Below are 17,213 nucleotides of genomic sequence, written 5' to 3'. Positions count from 1 at the left end.
TTTCCTCTGCAAAAAAATATCTCCCAGCAAGTAAAATGTGGTTTTTCGTGTTGTAAAAAATGATCGTGTGTGGGCTAAAACGACGATTTAAACCAGCGCATGCCCAGAAGCGAGTTATGAGACGGGATCGCTTGTTCTGGTAAAACTACCATTCATAATGGAGTAAGCACATTCATCACGCTGTACCAGACAAAAAAGCGCGAATCGTCTTTTACTAACAAGGAATCAGCTAAAAGCAGCCCAAAGGCGAATAGAACTTCCCCTTCAGAGTGCCGTCGTACGTGTTTTATACGTCACCGCGCTTTGTTCATAATTTTTCAAAAACGATGGTGTGTGGGCAACATCGTTTTTAATGATGAAGTTGGAAAAACTTCATTTTTTGGACATGCTGAAAAACAATGTTTTTTTTCATGCCGAAAAATGACCGTGTGTACACGGAATTATGTGTAAAACAAACTGTAATGCCGTGTACACACGATCGTTTTTAATGTCCTAGAAAAAATTAAGTTTTTCTCTACGTGATTCTTGTCAAGCCTGCAATGCATACACACGATCGTGGAAAAAAAAATGCTGGAGCAAAGCGCGGTGACGGCACTATAAAGGGAAAGTTCCATTCAGATGGCGCCACCCTTTGGGCTGCTTTTGCTGATTTCGTGTTAGTAAAAGTTTGGTGAGAGACGATTCATGCTTTTCAGTCTTCGTGCTTTTCAGTCTGTTACAGCGTGACGAATGTGCTGTCTCCATTACAAACGCCAGTTTTACCAGAACGAGTGCTCCCGTCTCATAACTTGCTTCTGAGAATGCGCGTTTTTTTCCCATCGTTAAAGCCTACACATGACCATTTTTCACGATGTGAAAAACGACAACGTGAAAAATGACGCAAAAATTTAGAGCATGTTCTAAATTTTTAATGGCCATTTTTCAAGTCGAAAAAATGCTCTGGAGCCTACACATGATTGTTTTTAATGAAATATAAAAGAAAATGGCATTTTTCACGTCATGAAAAACGGTCGTGTGTACGCGGCATAACACCTTGCACCTAGAAGGTATTTGGATGAGTTAATCTGAAAGTTCAAATCAGCATATGCCTAGAATTTGTAGCCAGGCAACAATCTCAAATAATACAAATAAAGCACTTGCCTATTTCTATTACTATAATATCCTGACTATCTATAATACCTTGATAACTTACCGCAAGCTGAAGATGTTGTAGTAGAAGTAGTAGTAGTTGGTGTTGTAGTGGTGGTGGTGGTTGTAGTCGAAGTAGTAGTAGTTGGTGTTGTAGTGGTGGCGGTTGTAGTAGAAGTAGCAGTAGTTGGTGTTGTAGTATTGATGGTGGTTGTAGTAAAAGTAGCAGTAGTTGGTGTTGTAGTAGTGGTGGTAGTTGCAGTAGAGGTATTAGTAGTTACAGGGCTAGTATTTATTGTGGTAGCACGTGTTGAGCTTGTTGTTGAAGACCCTCCAGAAGTGGATGTTGTACTGGCTGAGGTTGACACCGATTGCTCAGAAGGGGTAGTTGAACTGGTTGTGCTAGAGCCTGTTTGTGTGGATGCTGTTGTTGTGGTTGATGTTGATTGATTGGCAGTGGTTGGTGTACTGGTTGCAGTAGACCCTGTATGTGTGGATGCTGTTGTTGTGGTCAATGTTGACAATTCAGAAAGGTTTGCTGTACTGGTTGCCATAGACCCTATTGGTGTGGAGGCTGCTGTTGTTGTCAAGGTTGATTGTGTGGAAGTGGTTGTTGCACTGTTAGTGGCAGACCCAGTTTGTGTTGATGCTGTCGTTGTGGTTGATGTTAATTGATTGGTAGTGGTTGGTGTACTGGTTGCAGTAAACCCTGTATGTGTGGATGCTGCTATTGTGGTCAACGTTAACTGCTCAGAAGGGTTTACTGTACTAGCTGCCATGGACCCTACTGGTGTGGATGCTGTTGTTGTGGTCAAGGTTGATTGTTTGGAAGTCGTTATCGTACTGTTGGTGTTAGAACCAGTTTGTGGGAAAGCTGTTGTGGTCAACGTTGACTGTTCAAAAGGGTTTGCTGTACTGGTTGCTGTGGACCCTGTTGGTGTGGATGTTGGTGTTGTGGATAAGGTTGATTGTTTTGAAGTGGTTGTTGCACTGTTAGTGGTAGACCCAGTTTGTGTGGATGCTGTTGTGGTCAAAGTTAATTGACTGGAAGTGGCAGTTGTACTGATTGTGGTAGACCCTGTATGTGCGGATGTTGCTGTTGTAGTCAATGTTAACTGCTCAGAAGCATTTGCTGTACTGGTTGCCTTAGACCCTGTTGCTGTGGATGCTGTTGCTGTGTTCAAGGTTGATTGTTTGGAAGTGGTTATTGCACTGTTAGTGGTAGACCCAGTTTGTGTGAATGCTGATGTTATGGTCGAGGTTGGTTGATTGGTAGTGGTTGGTGTACTTGTTGAGGTAGTCCCTGTACGTGTGGATGCTGCTGTTGTGGTCCCTGTTAACTGCTCAGAGGGGGTTTCTGTACTAGCTGCCATGGACTCTGTTGGTATGGATGCTGTTGTGGCCAAGGTTGATTGTTTGGAAGTGGCTGTTGCACTGTTAGTGGTAGACCCAGTTTGTGTGGATGCTGTTGCTGTACTGGTTGCCATGGACCCTGTTAATATGGATGCTGTAATTTTGGTTGACATTGGCTGCACAGAAGGGGTTGTTGTACTGATTTTTGCAGACTCTGTTTGTGCAAATGCTGTTGTGTTTGAGGTTGTTTCTACCCCTGGTCTTGTTGTAGTGCTGCTTGTGGTAAAATCTGTCTGTATGGATGTTGTGTTTGGATTAGCTGTACTGGTCAATCCAATGGGAGATGTGCTAGTTGCAATTGAGCCTGTTTGTGCATATATAGTTGTTATGGTTTGCCTTGATTGCTCGGATAATATTGTTGGGGTAGAGGCTGATTGCTCAGAAGTGATTGTTGTGCTGGTCACGATAGAACCTGTTTGGGAGGATGCTGTTGTTGTGGTCAATGTTGTTTGTTCAGGAGTGGTATTTGAACTTGTTGTCGTTGGCCCTGTTGGTGTGGATGCTGGTGCTGTGGTTGAAGTTGATTTCTCAGAACCATTTGTTGTACGGGTTGCAGTAGACTCTGTTTGTGCAAATGTTGTTATTGTGTTTGCAGTTGTTTTAACAGCAGGTCTTATTGTACTGTTACTTGCAGTAGACCCTGTTTCTGTGGACGCTGTGGTAGCTGTGCTTGAAGACGATTGGTCAGCAGAGTTTGAGCTAGCTGTACTAGGATTTACTGATGATAATAATGATGTAGATTCACCTTTAGTTGAAGAGCTTAGAAGAACACTTGTGAAGGTTGTACCTGTAGAGAGAGTATCTGACCGGGTTGACAGTGGTGTTGACACAATCTCTGTAGGTATTGAAGTCTCAGCAAGTGAGAATGTTGTAGCTGCACTTGTGGTCAATGATTCTGGGACAGATTTAGTAGAAGATGATGTTGTTATCAGTGGTGTGGTACTTTCTACTATTACAGTTGATGAGGTTACTGAAGAGCTTTGAGTTTGAGATGTGGAGATAACCTCTGCTGATAGAGGTAATGTAGATGACTGTGTAGAGAAGGCTGTTGATAAACTACTAGTGATAGCTGAAGAATTAGCATTCGAAGGTGTAAAAGTATTAGCACTTGTTGTTAAGGATTCTGGAACTGTCCCACTGGAAATTAAAGACAATGTTGTCACACCTAAAGTTGAGCTCTCCACTGTTACATTGGATGTGTCTGTAGGAATTACAGATGACAACAATGATGTAGATTCAGCTACATTTGAGGTCATTGAAGAGCTTAGGAAAGCACTCGTGTCTGTTGTTCCTGTAGATAGAGTTTCTGAAATGGTTGACTGTGACGTTGACAAACTACTTGTTGTTATTGAAGTCTCAGCAATTGACAATGTTGTAGCAGTGTTTGTGGTAAATGATTCTGGAACAGATCCTGCAGAAACAGCAGAAGATGTTGCCACCAGTGGAGTGGTATTTTCTGCTGTTGTGATGGATGTATCAGTAAGGGTTACAGATGATGAAAATGATGTGGATTGTACAAAGGCTGAGGTTACTGAAGAACTTTGAGGTTGAGAACTGGAAATAGTCTCTGTTGATGAAGATACAGTAGATGACTCTGTAGAGAAGGCTGTTGACAAACTACCAGTGGTAGCTGAAGTATCTGCATTTGAAGATGTTAAAGTTTTAGCACTTGTTGTTAAGGATTCTGGAACTGTCCCAGTGGAAACTGAAGACAATGTGATCACACCTGGAGTCGAGCTCTCCACTGGTACAGTGGATGTGTCTGTAGGATTTGCAGATGACAACAATGATGTAGATTCAGCTATAGTTGAGGTCATTGAAGAGCTTGGTAAAGCACTTGTGGTTGTGTCTGTTGTTCCTGTAGATAGAGTTTCTGAAAAGGTTGACTGTGATGTTGACAAACTACCTGTTGTTATTGAAGTATCGGCAAGTGAGAATGTAGTCGCCGCACTTGTGGTCAATGATTCTGAGACAGATCCTGAAGGCACAACAGATGATGTCACCAGTGGAGTAGTGCTTTCTGCTGCTGTGATGGATGTATCAGTAAGGCTGACAGATGATGAAAATGATGTGGATTCTACAGCAGCTGAGGTTCCTGAGGAACTTTGAGTTTGAGAAGTGGAGATAGCCTCTGTTGATGGAGATACAGTAGATGACTCTGTAGAGAAGGCTGTTGACAAACTACCAGTGGTAGCTGAAGTATCTGCATTTGAAGATGTTAAAGTATCAGCACTTGTTGTTAGGGACTCTGGAACCGTTCCAGTGGAAACTGGAGACACTGTTGTCACACCTGGAGTCGAGCTCTCAACTGATAAAGTGGATGTGTCTGTAGGATTTACAGATGACAACAATGATGTAGATTCAGCTATAGTTGAGGTCATTGAAGAGCTTAGGAAAGCACTTGTGGCTGTGTCTGTTGTTCCTGTAGATAGAGTTTCAGAAAAGGTTGACTGTGATGTTGACAAACTACCTGTTGTTATTGAAGTATCGGCAAGTGAGAATGTTGTAGCGGCACTTGTGGTAAATGATTCTGAGACAGATCCTAAAGAAACAACAGATGATGTCACCAGTGGAGTGGTGCTTTCTGCTGTTGTGATAGATGTATCAGTAATGCTGACAGATGATGAAAATGATGTGGATTCTACAGAAGCTGAGGTTCCTGAAGAACTTTGAGGTTGAGAAGTGGAGATAGCCTCTGTTGATGAAGATACAGTAGGTGACTCTGTAGAGAAGGCTGTTGACAAACTACCTGTGGTTGCTGAAGTATCAGCGTTTGAAGATGTTACAGTATTAGCACTTGTTAGGGATTCTGGAACTGTTCCAGTGGAAACTGAAGCCAATGTCGTCACACCTGAAGTTGAGCTCTCCACTGGTACACTGGATGTGTCTGTAGGATTTACAGATGACAACAATGATGTCGATTCAGCTATAGTTGAGGTCATTAAAGAGCTTAGGAAAGCACTTGTGGTTGTGTCTGTTGTTCCTGTTGATAGAGTTTCTGAAAAGGTTAACTGTGATGTTGACAAACTACCTGTTGTTACTGAAGTATCGGCAAGTGAAAGTGTTGTAGCTGCATTTGTGGTCAATGATTCTGAGACCGATCCTGAAGAAACAACAGATGATGTCTCCAGTGGAGTGGTACTTTCTGCTGTTGTGATGGATGTATCAGTAAGGCTGACAGATGATGAAAATGATGTGAATTCTATAGCAGCTGTGGTTCCTGAAGAACTTTGAGGTTGAGAAGTGGAGATAGCCTCTGTTGATGAAGATACAGTAGATGACTCTATAGAGAAGGCTGTTGACAAACTACTCATGGTAGCTGAAGTATCAACGTTTGAAGATGTTAAAGTATTAGCACTTGTTAGGGATTCTGGAACTGTCCAAGTGGAAACTGAAGACAATGCTGTCACACCTGGAGTCGAGCTCTCTACTGCTACAGTGGATGTGTCTGTAGGATTTACAGATGACAACAATGATGTAGATTCAGCTATAGTTGAGGTAATTGAAGAGCTTAGGAAAGCACTTGTGGTTGTGTCTGTTGTTCCTGTAGATAGAGTTTCTGAAAAGGTTGACTGTGATGTTGACAAACTATCTGTTGTTATTGAAGTATCGGCAAGTGAGAATGTTGTAGCCGCACTTATGGTCAGTGATTCTGAGACAGATCCTGAAGAAACAACAGCTGATGTTGTAACCAGTGGAGTTGTACTTTCTGCTGTTGTGGTGGATGTATCAGTAAGGCTAACAGATGATGAAGATGATGTGGATTCTACAGAAGCTGAGGTTCCTGAAGAACTTTGAGGTTGAGAACTGGAAATAGTCTCTGTTGATGAAGATACAGTAGATGACTCTGTAGAGAAGGCTGTTGACAAACTACCAGTGGTAGCTGAAGTATCTGCATTTGAAGATGTTAAAGTATCAGCACTTGTTGTTAGGGACTCTGGAACTGTTCCAGTGGAAACTGAAGACACTGTTGTCACACCTGGAGTCGAGTTCTCAACTGATACAGTGGATGTGTCTGTAGGATTTACAGATGACAACAGAGATGTAGATTTGGCTATAGTTGAGGTAATTGAAGAGCTTAGGAAAGCACTTGTGGTTGTGCCTGTTGTTCCTGTAGACAGAGTTTCTGAAAAGGTTGACAGTGATGTTGACAAACTACCTGTTGTTATTGAAGTATCGGCAAGTGAGAATGTTGTAGCCGCACTTGTGGTCAGTGATTCTGAGACAGATCCTGAAGAAACAACAGATGATGTCACCAGTGGAGTGGTGCTTTCTGCTGTTGTGATAGATGTATCAGTAAGGCTGACAGATGATGAAAATGATGTGGATTCTACAGAAGCTGAGGTTCCTGAAGAACTTTGAGGTTGAGAAGTGGAGATAGCCTCTGTTGATGAAGATAAAGTAGGTGACTCTGTAGAGAAGGCTGTTGACAAACTACCTGTGGTTGCTGAAGTATCAGCGTTTGAAGATGTTACAGTATTAGCACTTGTTAGGGATTCTGGAACTGTTCCAGTGGAAACTGAAGACAATGTCGTCACACCTGAAGTTGAGCTCTCCACTGGTACACTGGATGTGTCTGTAGGATTTACAGATGACAACAATGATGTCGATTCAGCTATAGTTGAGGTCATTGAAGAGCTTAGGAAAGCACTTGTGGTTGTGTCTGTTGTTCCTGTTGATAGAGTTTCTGAAAAGGTTAACTGTGATGTTGACAAACTACCTGTTGTTACTGAAGTATCGGCAAGTGAAAGTGTTGTAGCTGCATTTGTGGTCAATGATTCTAAGACCGATCCTGAAGAAACAACAGATGATGTCTCCAGTGGAGTGGTACTTTCTGCTGTTGTGATGGATGTATCAGTAAGGCTGACAGATGATGAAAATGATGTGAATTCTATAGCAGCTGTGGTTCCTGAAGAACTTTGAGGTTGAGAAGTGGAGATAGCCTCTGTTGATGAAGATACAGTAGATGACTCTGTAGAGAAGGCTGTTGACAAACTACTCATGGTAGCTGAAGTATCAACGTTTGAAGATGTTAAAGTATTAGCACTTGTTAGGGATTCTGGAACTGTCCCAGTGGAAACTGAAGACAATGCTGTCACACCTGGAGTCGAGCTCTCTACTGCTACAGTGGATGTGTCTGTAGGATTTACAGATGACAACAATGATGTAGATTCAGCTATAGTTGAGGTAATTGAAGAGCTTAGGAAAGCACTTGTGGTTGTGTCTGTTGTTCCTGTAGATAGAGTTTCTGAAAAGGTTGACTGTGATGTTGACAAACTATCTGTTGTTATTGAAGTATCGGCAAGTGAGAATGTTGTAGCCGCACTTGTGGTCAGTGATTCTGAGACAGATCCTGAAGAAACAACAGCTGATGTTGTAACCAGTGGAGTTGTACTTTCTGCTGTTGTGGTGGATGTATCAGTAAGGCTGATAGATGATGAAGATGATGTGGATTCTACAGAAGCTGAGGTTCCTGAAGAACTTTGAGGTTGAGAACTGGAAATAGTCTCTGTTGATGACGATACAGTAGATGACTCTGTAGAGAAGGCTGTTGACAAACTACCAGTGGTAGCTGAAGTATCTGCATTTGAAGATGTTAAAGTATCAGCACTTGTTGTTAGGGACTCTGGAACTGTTCCAGTGGAAACTGAAGACACTGTTGTCACACCTGGAGTCGAGCTCTCAACTGACACAGTGGATGTGTCTGTAGGATTTACAGATGACAACAGAGATGTAGATTCGGCTATAGTTGAGGTAATTGAAGAGCTTAGAAAAGCACTTGTGGTTGTGTCTGTTGTTCCTGTAGATAGAGTTTCTGAAAAGGTTGACGGTGATGTTGACAAACTACCTGTTGTTACTGAAGTATCGGCAAGTGAGAATGTTGTAGCCGCACTTGTGGTCAGTGATTCTGAGACAGATCCTGAAGAAACAACAGCTGATGTTGTAACCAGTGGAATGGTACTTTCTGCTGTTGTGATGGATGTATCAGTAAGGCTTACAAATGATGAAAATGATGTGGATTCTACAGAAGCTGAGGTTCCTGAAGAACTTTGAGGTTGAGAAGTGGAGATAGCGTCTGTTGATGGAGACAAAGTAGATGACTCTGTAGAGAAGGCTGTTGACAAACTACCAGTGGTAGCTGAAGTATCTGCATTTGAAGATGTTAAAGTATCAGCACTTGTTGTTAGGGACTCTGGAATTGTTTCAGTGGAAATTGAAGAAAATGTTGTCTCACCTGGAGTCGAGCTCTCAACTGGTACAGTGGATGTCTCAGTAGGATTTACAGATGACAACAGAGATGTAGATTCGGCTATAGTTGAGGTAATTGAAGAGCTTAGGAAAGCACTTGTGGTTGTGTCGGTTGTTCCTGTAGATAGAGTTTCTGAAAAGGTTGACTGTGATGTTGACAAACTACCTGTTGTTATTGAAGTATCGGCAAGTGAAAGGGTTGTAGCTGCATTTGTAGTCAATGATTCTGAGACAAATCCTGAAGAAACAACAGATGATGTCACCCGTGGAGTTGTACTGTCTCCTATGGTGATGGATGTATCAGTAAGGCTGACAGATGATGAAAATGATGTGGATTCTACAGCAGCTGAGGTTCCTGAGGAACTTTGAGTTTGAGAAGTGGAGATAGCCTCTGTTGATGGAGATACAGTAGATGACTCTGTAGAGAAGGCTGTTGACAAACTACCAGTGGTAGCTGAAGTATCTGCATTTGTAGATGTTAAAGTATCAGCACTTGTTGTTAGGGATTCTGGAACTGTCCCAGTGGAAACTGAAGACAATGTCATCACACCTGAAGTTGAGCTCTCCACTTGTACACTGGATGTGTCTGTAGGATTTATAGATGACAACAGAGATGTAGATTCGGCTATAGTTGAGGTCATTGAAGAGCTTAGGAAAGTACTTGTGGTTGTGTTTGTTGTTCCTGTAGATAGAGTTTCTGAAAAGGTTGACTGTGATGTTGACAAACTACCTGTTGTTATTGAGGTATCGGCAAGTGAGAATGTTGTAACTGCACTTGTGGTCAATGATTCTGAGACAGATCCTGAAGAAACAACAGATGTTGTCACCAGTGGAGTGGTACTTTCTGCTGTTGTGATGGATGTATCAGTAAGGCTGACAGATGATGAAAATGATGTGGATTCTACAGAAGCTGAGGTTCCTGAAGAACTTTGAGGTTGAGAACTGGAAATAGCCTCTGTTGATGAAGATACAGTAGATGACTCTGTAGAGAAGGCTGTTGACAAACTACCAGTGGTAGCTGAAGTATCTGCATTTGAAGATGTTAAAGTATCAGCACTTGTTGTTAGGGACTCTGGAACTGTTCCAGTGGAAACTGAAGACAATGTTGTCGCACCTGGAGTCGAGCTCTCAACTGATACAGTGGATGTGTCTGTAGGATTTACAGATGACAACAGAGATGTAGATTCGGCTATAGTTGAGGTCATTAAAGAGCTTAGGAAAGCACTTGTGGTTGTGTCTGTTGTTCCTGTAGATAGAGTTTCTGAAAAGGTTGACTGTGATGTTGACAAACTATCTGTTGTTATTGAAGTATCGGCAAGTGAGAATGTTGTAGCTGCACTTGTGGTCAATGATTCTGAGACAAATCCTGAAGAAACAACAGATGATGTTGTAACCAGTGGAGTGGTACTTTCTGCTGCTGTGATGGATGTATCAGTAAGGGTTGCAGATGATGAAAATGATGTGGATTCTACAGCAGCTGAGGTTCCTGAAGAACTTTGAGGTTGAGAAGTGGAGATAGCATCTGTTGATGAAGATAAAGTAGGTGACTCTGTAGAGAAGGCTGTTGACAAACTACCAGTGGTAGCTGAAGTATCTGCATTTGAAGATGTTAAAGTATCAGCACTTGTTGTTAGGGACTCTGGAACTGTTCCAGTGGAAACCGAAGACAATGTTGTCTCACCTGGAGTCGAGCTCTCAACTGGTACAGTGGATGTGTCAGTAGGATTTACAGATGACAACAGAGATGTAGATTCAGCTATAGTTGAGGTAATTGAAGAGCTTAGGAAAGCACTTGTGGTTGTGTCTGTTGTTCCTGTAGATAGAGTTTCTGAAAAGGTTGACTGTGATGTTGACAAATTATCTGTTGTTATTGAAGTATCGGCAAGTGAAAGCGTTGTAGCTGCATTTGTGGTCAATGATTCTGAGACAGATCCTGAAGAAAGAACAGATGATGTTGTCACCAGTGGAGTAGTGCTTTCTGCTGTTGTGATGGATGTATCAGTAAGGGTTGCAGATGATGAAAATGATGTGGATTCTACAGCAGCTGAGGTTTCTGAAGAACTTTGAGGTTGAGAAGTGGAGATAGCGTCTGTTGATGAAGATATAGTAGATGACTCTGTAGAGAAGGCTGTTGACAAACTACCAGTGGTAGCTGAAGTATCTGCATTTGAAGATGTTAAAGTATCAGCACTTGTTAGGGATTCTGGAACTGTCCCAGTGGAAACTGAAGACAATGTTGTCACACCTGGGGTCGAGCTCTCCACTGGTACAGTGGATGTGTCTGTAGGATTTACAGATGACAACAATGATGTAGATTCGACTATAGTTGAGGTCATTAAAGAGCTTAGGAAAGCACTTGTAGTTGTGTCTGTTGTTCCTGTAGATAGAGTTTCTGAAAAGGTTGACTGTGATGACAAACTACCTGTTGTTATTGAAGTATCGGCAAGTGAGAATGTTGTAGCTGCACTTGTGGTCAATGATTCTGAGACAAATCCTGAAGAAACAACAGATGATGTTGTAACCAGTGGAGTGGTACTTTCTGCTGCAGTGATGGATGTATCAGTAAGGGTTGCAGATAATGAAAATGATGTGGATTCTACAGCTGAGGTTCCTGAAGAACTTTGAGGTTGAGAAGTGGAGATAGCGTCTGTTGATGGAGACAAAGTAGATGACTCTGTAGAGAAGGCTGTTGACAAACTACCAGTGGTAGCTGAAGTATCTGCATTTGAAGATGTTAAAGTATCAGCACTTGTTGTTAGGGACTCTGGAATTGTTCCAGTGGAAATTGAAGAAAATGTTGTCTCACCTGGAGTCGAGCTCTCAACTGATACAGTGGATGTGTCAGTAGGATTTACAGATGACAACAGAGATGTAGATTCGGCTATAGTTGAGGTAATTGAAGAGCTTAGGAAAGCACTTGTGGTTGTGTCGGTTGTTCCTGTAGATAGAGTTTCTGAAAAGGTTGACTGTGATGTTGACAAACTACCTGTTGTTATTGAAGTATCGGCAAGTGAAAGGGTTGTAGCTGCATTTGTAGTCAATGATTCTGAGACAAATCCTGAAGAAACAACAGATGATGTCACCAGTGGAGTTGTACTGTCTCCTGTGGTGATGGATGTATCAGTAAGGCTGACAGATGATGAAAATGATGTGGATTCTACAGCAGCTGAGGTTCCTGAGGAACTTTGAGTTTGAGAAGTGGAGATAGCCTCTGTTGATGGAGATACAGTAGATGACTCTGTAGAGAAGGCTGTTGACAAACTACCAGTGGTAGCTGAAGTATCTGCATTTGTAGATGTTAAAGTATCAGCACTTGTTGTTAGGGATTCTGGAACTGTCCCAGTGGAAACTGAAGACAATGTCGTCACACCTGAAGTTGAGCTCTCCACTGGTACACTGGATGTGTCTGTAGGATTTATAGATGACAACAGAGATGTAGATTCGGCTATAGTTGAGGTCATTGAAGAGCTTAGGAAAGTACTTGTGGTTGTGTCTGTTGTTCCTGTAGATAGAGTTTCTGAAAAGGTTGACTGTGATGTTGACAAACTACCTGTTGTTATTGAGGTATCGGCAAGTGAGAATGTTGTAACTGCACTTGTTGTCAATGATTCTGAGACAGATCCTGAAGAAACAACAGATGTTGTCACCAGTGGAGATGTACTTTCTGCTGTTGTGATGGATGTATCAGTAAGGCTTACAGATGATGAAAATGATGTGGATTCTACAGCAGCTGAGGTTCCTGAAGAACTACCAGTAGTAGCAGAAGTGTCTGCATTTGAAGATGTTAAAATATCAGCACTCGTAAGTGTTTCTTGGACTGTCGTAGAAAGGGTTGTCGCTGCATTTGTAGTCAATGATTCTGAGACAAATCCTGAAGAAACAACAGATGATGTCACCAGTGGAGTTGTACTTTCTGCTGTTGTGATGGATGTATCAGTAAGGCTGACAGATGATGAAAATGATGTGGATTCTACTGCAGCTAAGGTTCCTGAAGAACTTTGAGGTTGAGAAGTTGAGATAGCCTCTGTTGATGAAGATACAGTAGATGACTCTGTAGAGAAGGCTGTTGACAAACTACCAGTGGTAGCTGAAGTATCTGCATTTGAAGATGTTAAAGTATCAGCACTTGTTGTTAGAGATTCTGGAACTGTCCCAGTGGAAACTGAAGACAATGTGGTCACACCTGAAGTTGAGCTCTCCACTGGTACACTGGATGTGTCTGTAGGATTTATAGATGACAACAGAGATGTAGATTCGGCTATAGTTGAGGTCATTGAAGAGCTTAGGAAAGCACTTGTGGTTGTGTCTGTTTTTCCTGTAGATAGAGTTTCTGAAAAGGTTGACTGTGATGTTGACAAGCTACCTGTTGTTATTGAAGTATCGGCAAGTGAGAATGTTGTAGCCGCACTTGTGGTCAATGATTCTGAGACAGATCCTGAAGAAACAACAGATGATGTTGTCACCAGTGGAGTTGTACTTTCTGCTGTTGTGATGGATGTATCAGTAAGGCTTACAGATGATGAAAATGATGTGGATTCTACAGAAGCTGAGGTTCCTGAAGAACTTTGAGGTTGAGAAGTGGAGATAGCGTCTGTTGATGAAGATAGAGTAGATGACTCTGTAGAGAAGGCTGTTGACAAACTACCAGTGGTAGCTGAATTATCTGCATTTGAAGATGTTACAGTATCAGCACTTGTTGTTAGGGACTCTGGAACGGTTCCAGTGGAAACTGAAGACAATGTTGTCGCACCTGGAGTCGAGCTCTCAACTGGTACAGTGGATGTGTCCGTAGGATTTACAGATGACAACAGAGATGTAGATTCGGCTATAGCTGAGGCCATTGAAGAGCTTAGGAAAGCACTTGTGGTTGTGTCTGTTATTCCTGTAGATAGAGTTTCTGAAATGGTTGACTGTGATGTTGACAGACTATCTGCTGTTATTGAAGTATCGGCAAGTGACAATGTCGTAGCCGCACTTGTGGTGAATGATTCTGGGACAGATCCTGTAGAAACAGCAGTTGGTGTCTCCAGTAGAGTGGTACTTTCTGCTGTTGTGATGGATGCGTCAGTAAGGCTTACAGATGATGACAATAATGTGGATTCTGCAGAAGCTGGGGTTACCGAAGAGCTTTGAGTTGGAAAAGTAGAGATACTCTCTGTTGATGAAGATACGGTAGATGACTCTGTAGAGAAGGCTGTTGATAAACTGCCAGTGGTAGCTGAAGTATCTGCATTTGAAGATGTTAAAATATCAGCACTCGTTGTAAGTGTTTCTTGGACTGTCGCAGAGGAAAGGGTAGAAGATTGCGACAAACTAGCAATGTCTGTGCTAGACTGTGAATTCGTTGGTTGTGTACTAATAGTTTCTGTTGTACTAGGCTGGTTGGTAGTGCTGTCAGTACTGGATGACGTACTTTCCGTAGATACACTTGCACCAGTAGTGGACTCTTCTGGGGAAGTGGTTTGGGTGTTAGTCCCAGTGTCTGTGGTTGATCCCAGTGTAGAATTAGTTTCTGTGCTTGGTGAAGTGACATCTGTACTGGGTGATGATGACTCTAAATTGCTGCTTAATGAAGTGCTTGTCTGTCCTGTATTAATTGTACCATTTTCTGTAGTCTGACTTATAGTCATGGTGTCACTTGACATTGTGGTGTCACCTTGCACTGAAACATCTAGAATGCAAATTAATAAAGTTTATTACAGAAGATGCATTTTAGATACAAAAGACATTCATGTACAACAATGTTTTTAGTAACATTACAACTCTGCATTAATAAATTCCTTACATACCAGAAAAATGTATATTGTATGTTGAAGAAAACTTCACTTTATGTTTGTAATATGTTCCCAATGCACAAAAAAAAATAAAAAATTCTTACATTTTTAGATGTTTCTAAAGAGAAGGTATCATGGCGGATTCTAGAATTTTTGGAAAAGCTTGCAGTGTCTTTTCCCCATACAGATTGAGCTATGTCTCATTAACGTACTGTACAGCGCAGGAGGGTGGTTTATAAATTAGTAACCCTTAGTTAAGACAGACTTTGTTCAGACTTGGCTTACTGCTGATAATGAAGAACTGCCAACACTGTACAGATAGGGTTAATAACATTATACACTTCTCCGCAGCCCTCTCTTATCTGTTGCAAAGAAGGGTGAGCAAATTAGGATTTTAACAAAGTAAAAAGCACCTAAAAAAGTAACCAGTAATTTATTTTTTATTTTTTTCAGTTACACTATGTAGTTGAACTATAGGTGTTATTCCAATTTGGGTGCAAATGGGGAATATATGGTATGCTGGAAGAATGCTGCAAGAATCAACACTAAGCGGGCCCTGGGCTGTTCAGTCGCTTGATTGTTTTTACAGGCAGCGGAGAAGTGCTTCTACTGAGCTGGAAAAGGCATCTTCTGGTGGTGGAAGTATACCATAGAAAATACCATGAACCAGATGGTCCCCCAGAGTCTCTATGACCATCGGAGGCCAGGCGCAATGTTATGTAAACGTGATCTAAACGCTACCATGTACTCGACTGGAAAGGCTGAGATCGCTTTTTTTTAATCCCAGCTTTTCCAGCCTAGAGGAGAGATGTGGGGCCTTTTAGAACCCACATCTGTCCATAAAGAGGACCTGTCATGTCCCATTCCTATTACATTCCTTGTAATAGGAATAAAGGTGATCAAAAATATTTAAAAATTTATTGGGGAAGCGTAAAAAAATCGAAATAAAATAAAGAATAATTTTTTTTTTAAAATAATCTTAAAGCGCCCCGTCCCTGTGTGCTTGCACGCAGAAGCGAACGCATATGTATATTGCACCCACATATGTAACCTGCGTTCAACCCACACATATGAGGTATCGCCACAAACATTCGAGCAAGAGCAATAATTCTAGACCTCCTCTGTGACTCTAAACTGGTAACCTGTAACAAAAGATTTGACGTTTGGCTCCATTCCACGAGTGTGCGCAATTTTAAAGCGTAACATGTTAGGTATCTATTTACTTAGCATAACATCATCTTTCACATTATATAAAAAAAATGGGCTAACTATAGTGTATTTATTTATTTTTTAATTCATGAAACGTTTTTTTTTTTTGCCAAAAAAACCTGTTTGAAAACTTGCTGCGCAAATATTGTGTGACATAAAAAGTTGCAACGACTGCAATTTTATTCTCTAGGGTCTCTGCAAAAAAAAAAAAAAAAATGTATAATGTTTGGGGGTTCTGAGAAAAAGATTAATTAAGATTATGACTTTATCTACTGTATATAAGAATTAACATCCAATCTAGATGTGACATTTTGCTAAAATAAAAAATTAACATACTGCAAAAGTTTACAAGGAAGCCTAGGGTGTCCACACTGCCCCTTCATTGGGCATTGTCACCCTAGGGCAGAAAGTGTTTACTGGCAGGATCACCAACAGGGCACTCAGAGCGCATGTGCCGCTGAAGTCAGTGGCTGCATGCAAAGGGAATATCTCCTAAACCATACAGGTTTTGGAGATATTCTTTTTACCTACAGGTAAGCCTTATTATAGGCCTACCTGTTGTAGGTAAATGTGAAAAAGAAGACTTTACAACTGCTTTAACAGAATTATCAAAGAGAAGCAGTTATTTATTTCCTCCTTATTCTCGGGCATTTCTGAATGACGGTTTCTTGCACAAGACACTCGGTAGAATTGCATGTATCCTCTAACAGTGACAAAGCATTTATTACTCAGGAAGGTACACAGACAGGCTTTGAATTGCGGTGAAAAAAGAATCACGTACAAATAGCATAGAACTAGTCCCACAACATCCTGGTCAAACATTTTTTTTTGTGACTGTACACAAAAGGGGAGATTATAGCAATTTCAAAGCATGTGCCTGCAATGGGGCCTGGAGGAAAGGGGGCCCAGGGAATAACAAAGTACTTGTTTTGTGCTGTGCAGCCGAACTTGTGCATTTATCGCCTAGGTGAGACTTTCTCCCCACCCCCTGCATGGGCGCAGATGTGCAGCAGAGCTTGTGTCTTGAGCGAGCCCTGTGGCAGATCTGTGCATAAGCTGGTGTCCTGGACCCTGACCTTCTGCACGTGTGCAGGATTTCCCACACATACAGAGCCACCCAGAAGCCAGACCGAAATTCTACTTCAGGGCTACCCTACAGGTACAATAATATGATTCAGATTGTTATAATACTTCAGTGCTAATTAGGTTTTCGATTATTTTATGCACAAATACTGTGCATGTTAAGTAGTGTGGTGGTGGTGGTGGTTGGGGGGGGGGGGGGCGTGGGGTACCACTCTGCTTAGCATGCAAGGAAGTAAAAATACGAATGCTTAGTACCACTTTAAGATCTGACAGCACACATACTGCTTTTGGTAGTCAGAATATTCTCCTCTCTGTGCTTCTCTGAAACTAGTTTCACATACATATGATGTATCTTGT

General features: G+C 41.6%; 1 protein-coding gene across 1 annotated transcript in view; it reads right to left on the bottom strand.

Annotated features, from left to right (window-relative positions):
* The window catches only part of LOC120928373 (serine-rich adhesin for platelets-like), a 37,684-nt gene that overhangs the window by 11,996 nt on the left and 8,475 nt on the right, over positions 1-17,213 (bottom strand). Inside the window, exon 3 of the mRNA XM_040339471.1 lies at positions 1,193-14,461. Coding sequence (XP_040195405.1) covers positions 1,193-14,461 — 13,269 coding nt within the window. The remainder of the gene's footprint in view (positions 1-1,192; positions 14,462-17,213) is intronic.

Source organism: Rana temporaria, chromosome 2, assembly GCF_905171775.1.
Source record: "Rana temporaria chromosome 2, aRanTem1.1, whole genome shotgun sequence".
Classification (NCBI taxonomy): Eukaryota; Metazoa; Chordata; class Amphibia; order Anura; family Ranidae; genus Rana; species Rana temporaria.
This window is presented reverse-complemented; position numbering and strand designations above follow the sequence as displayed.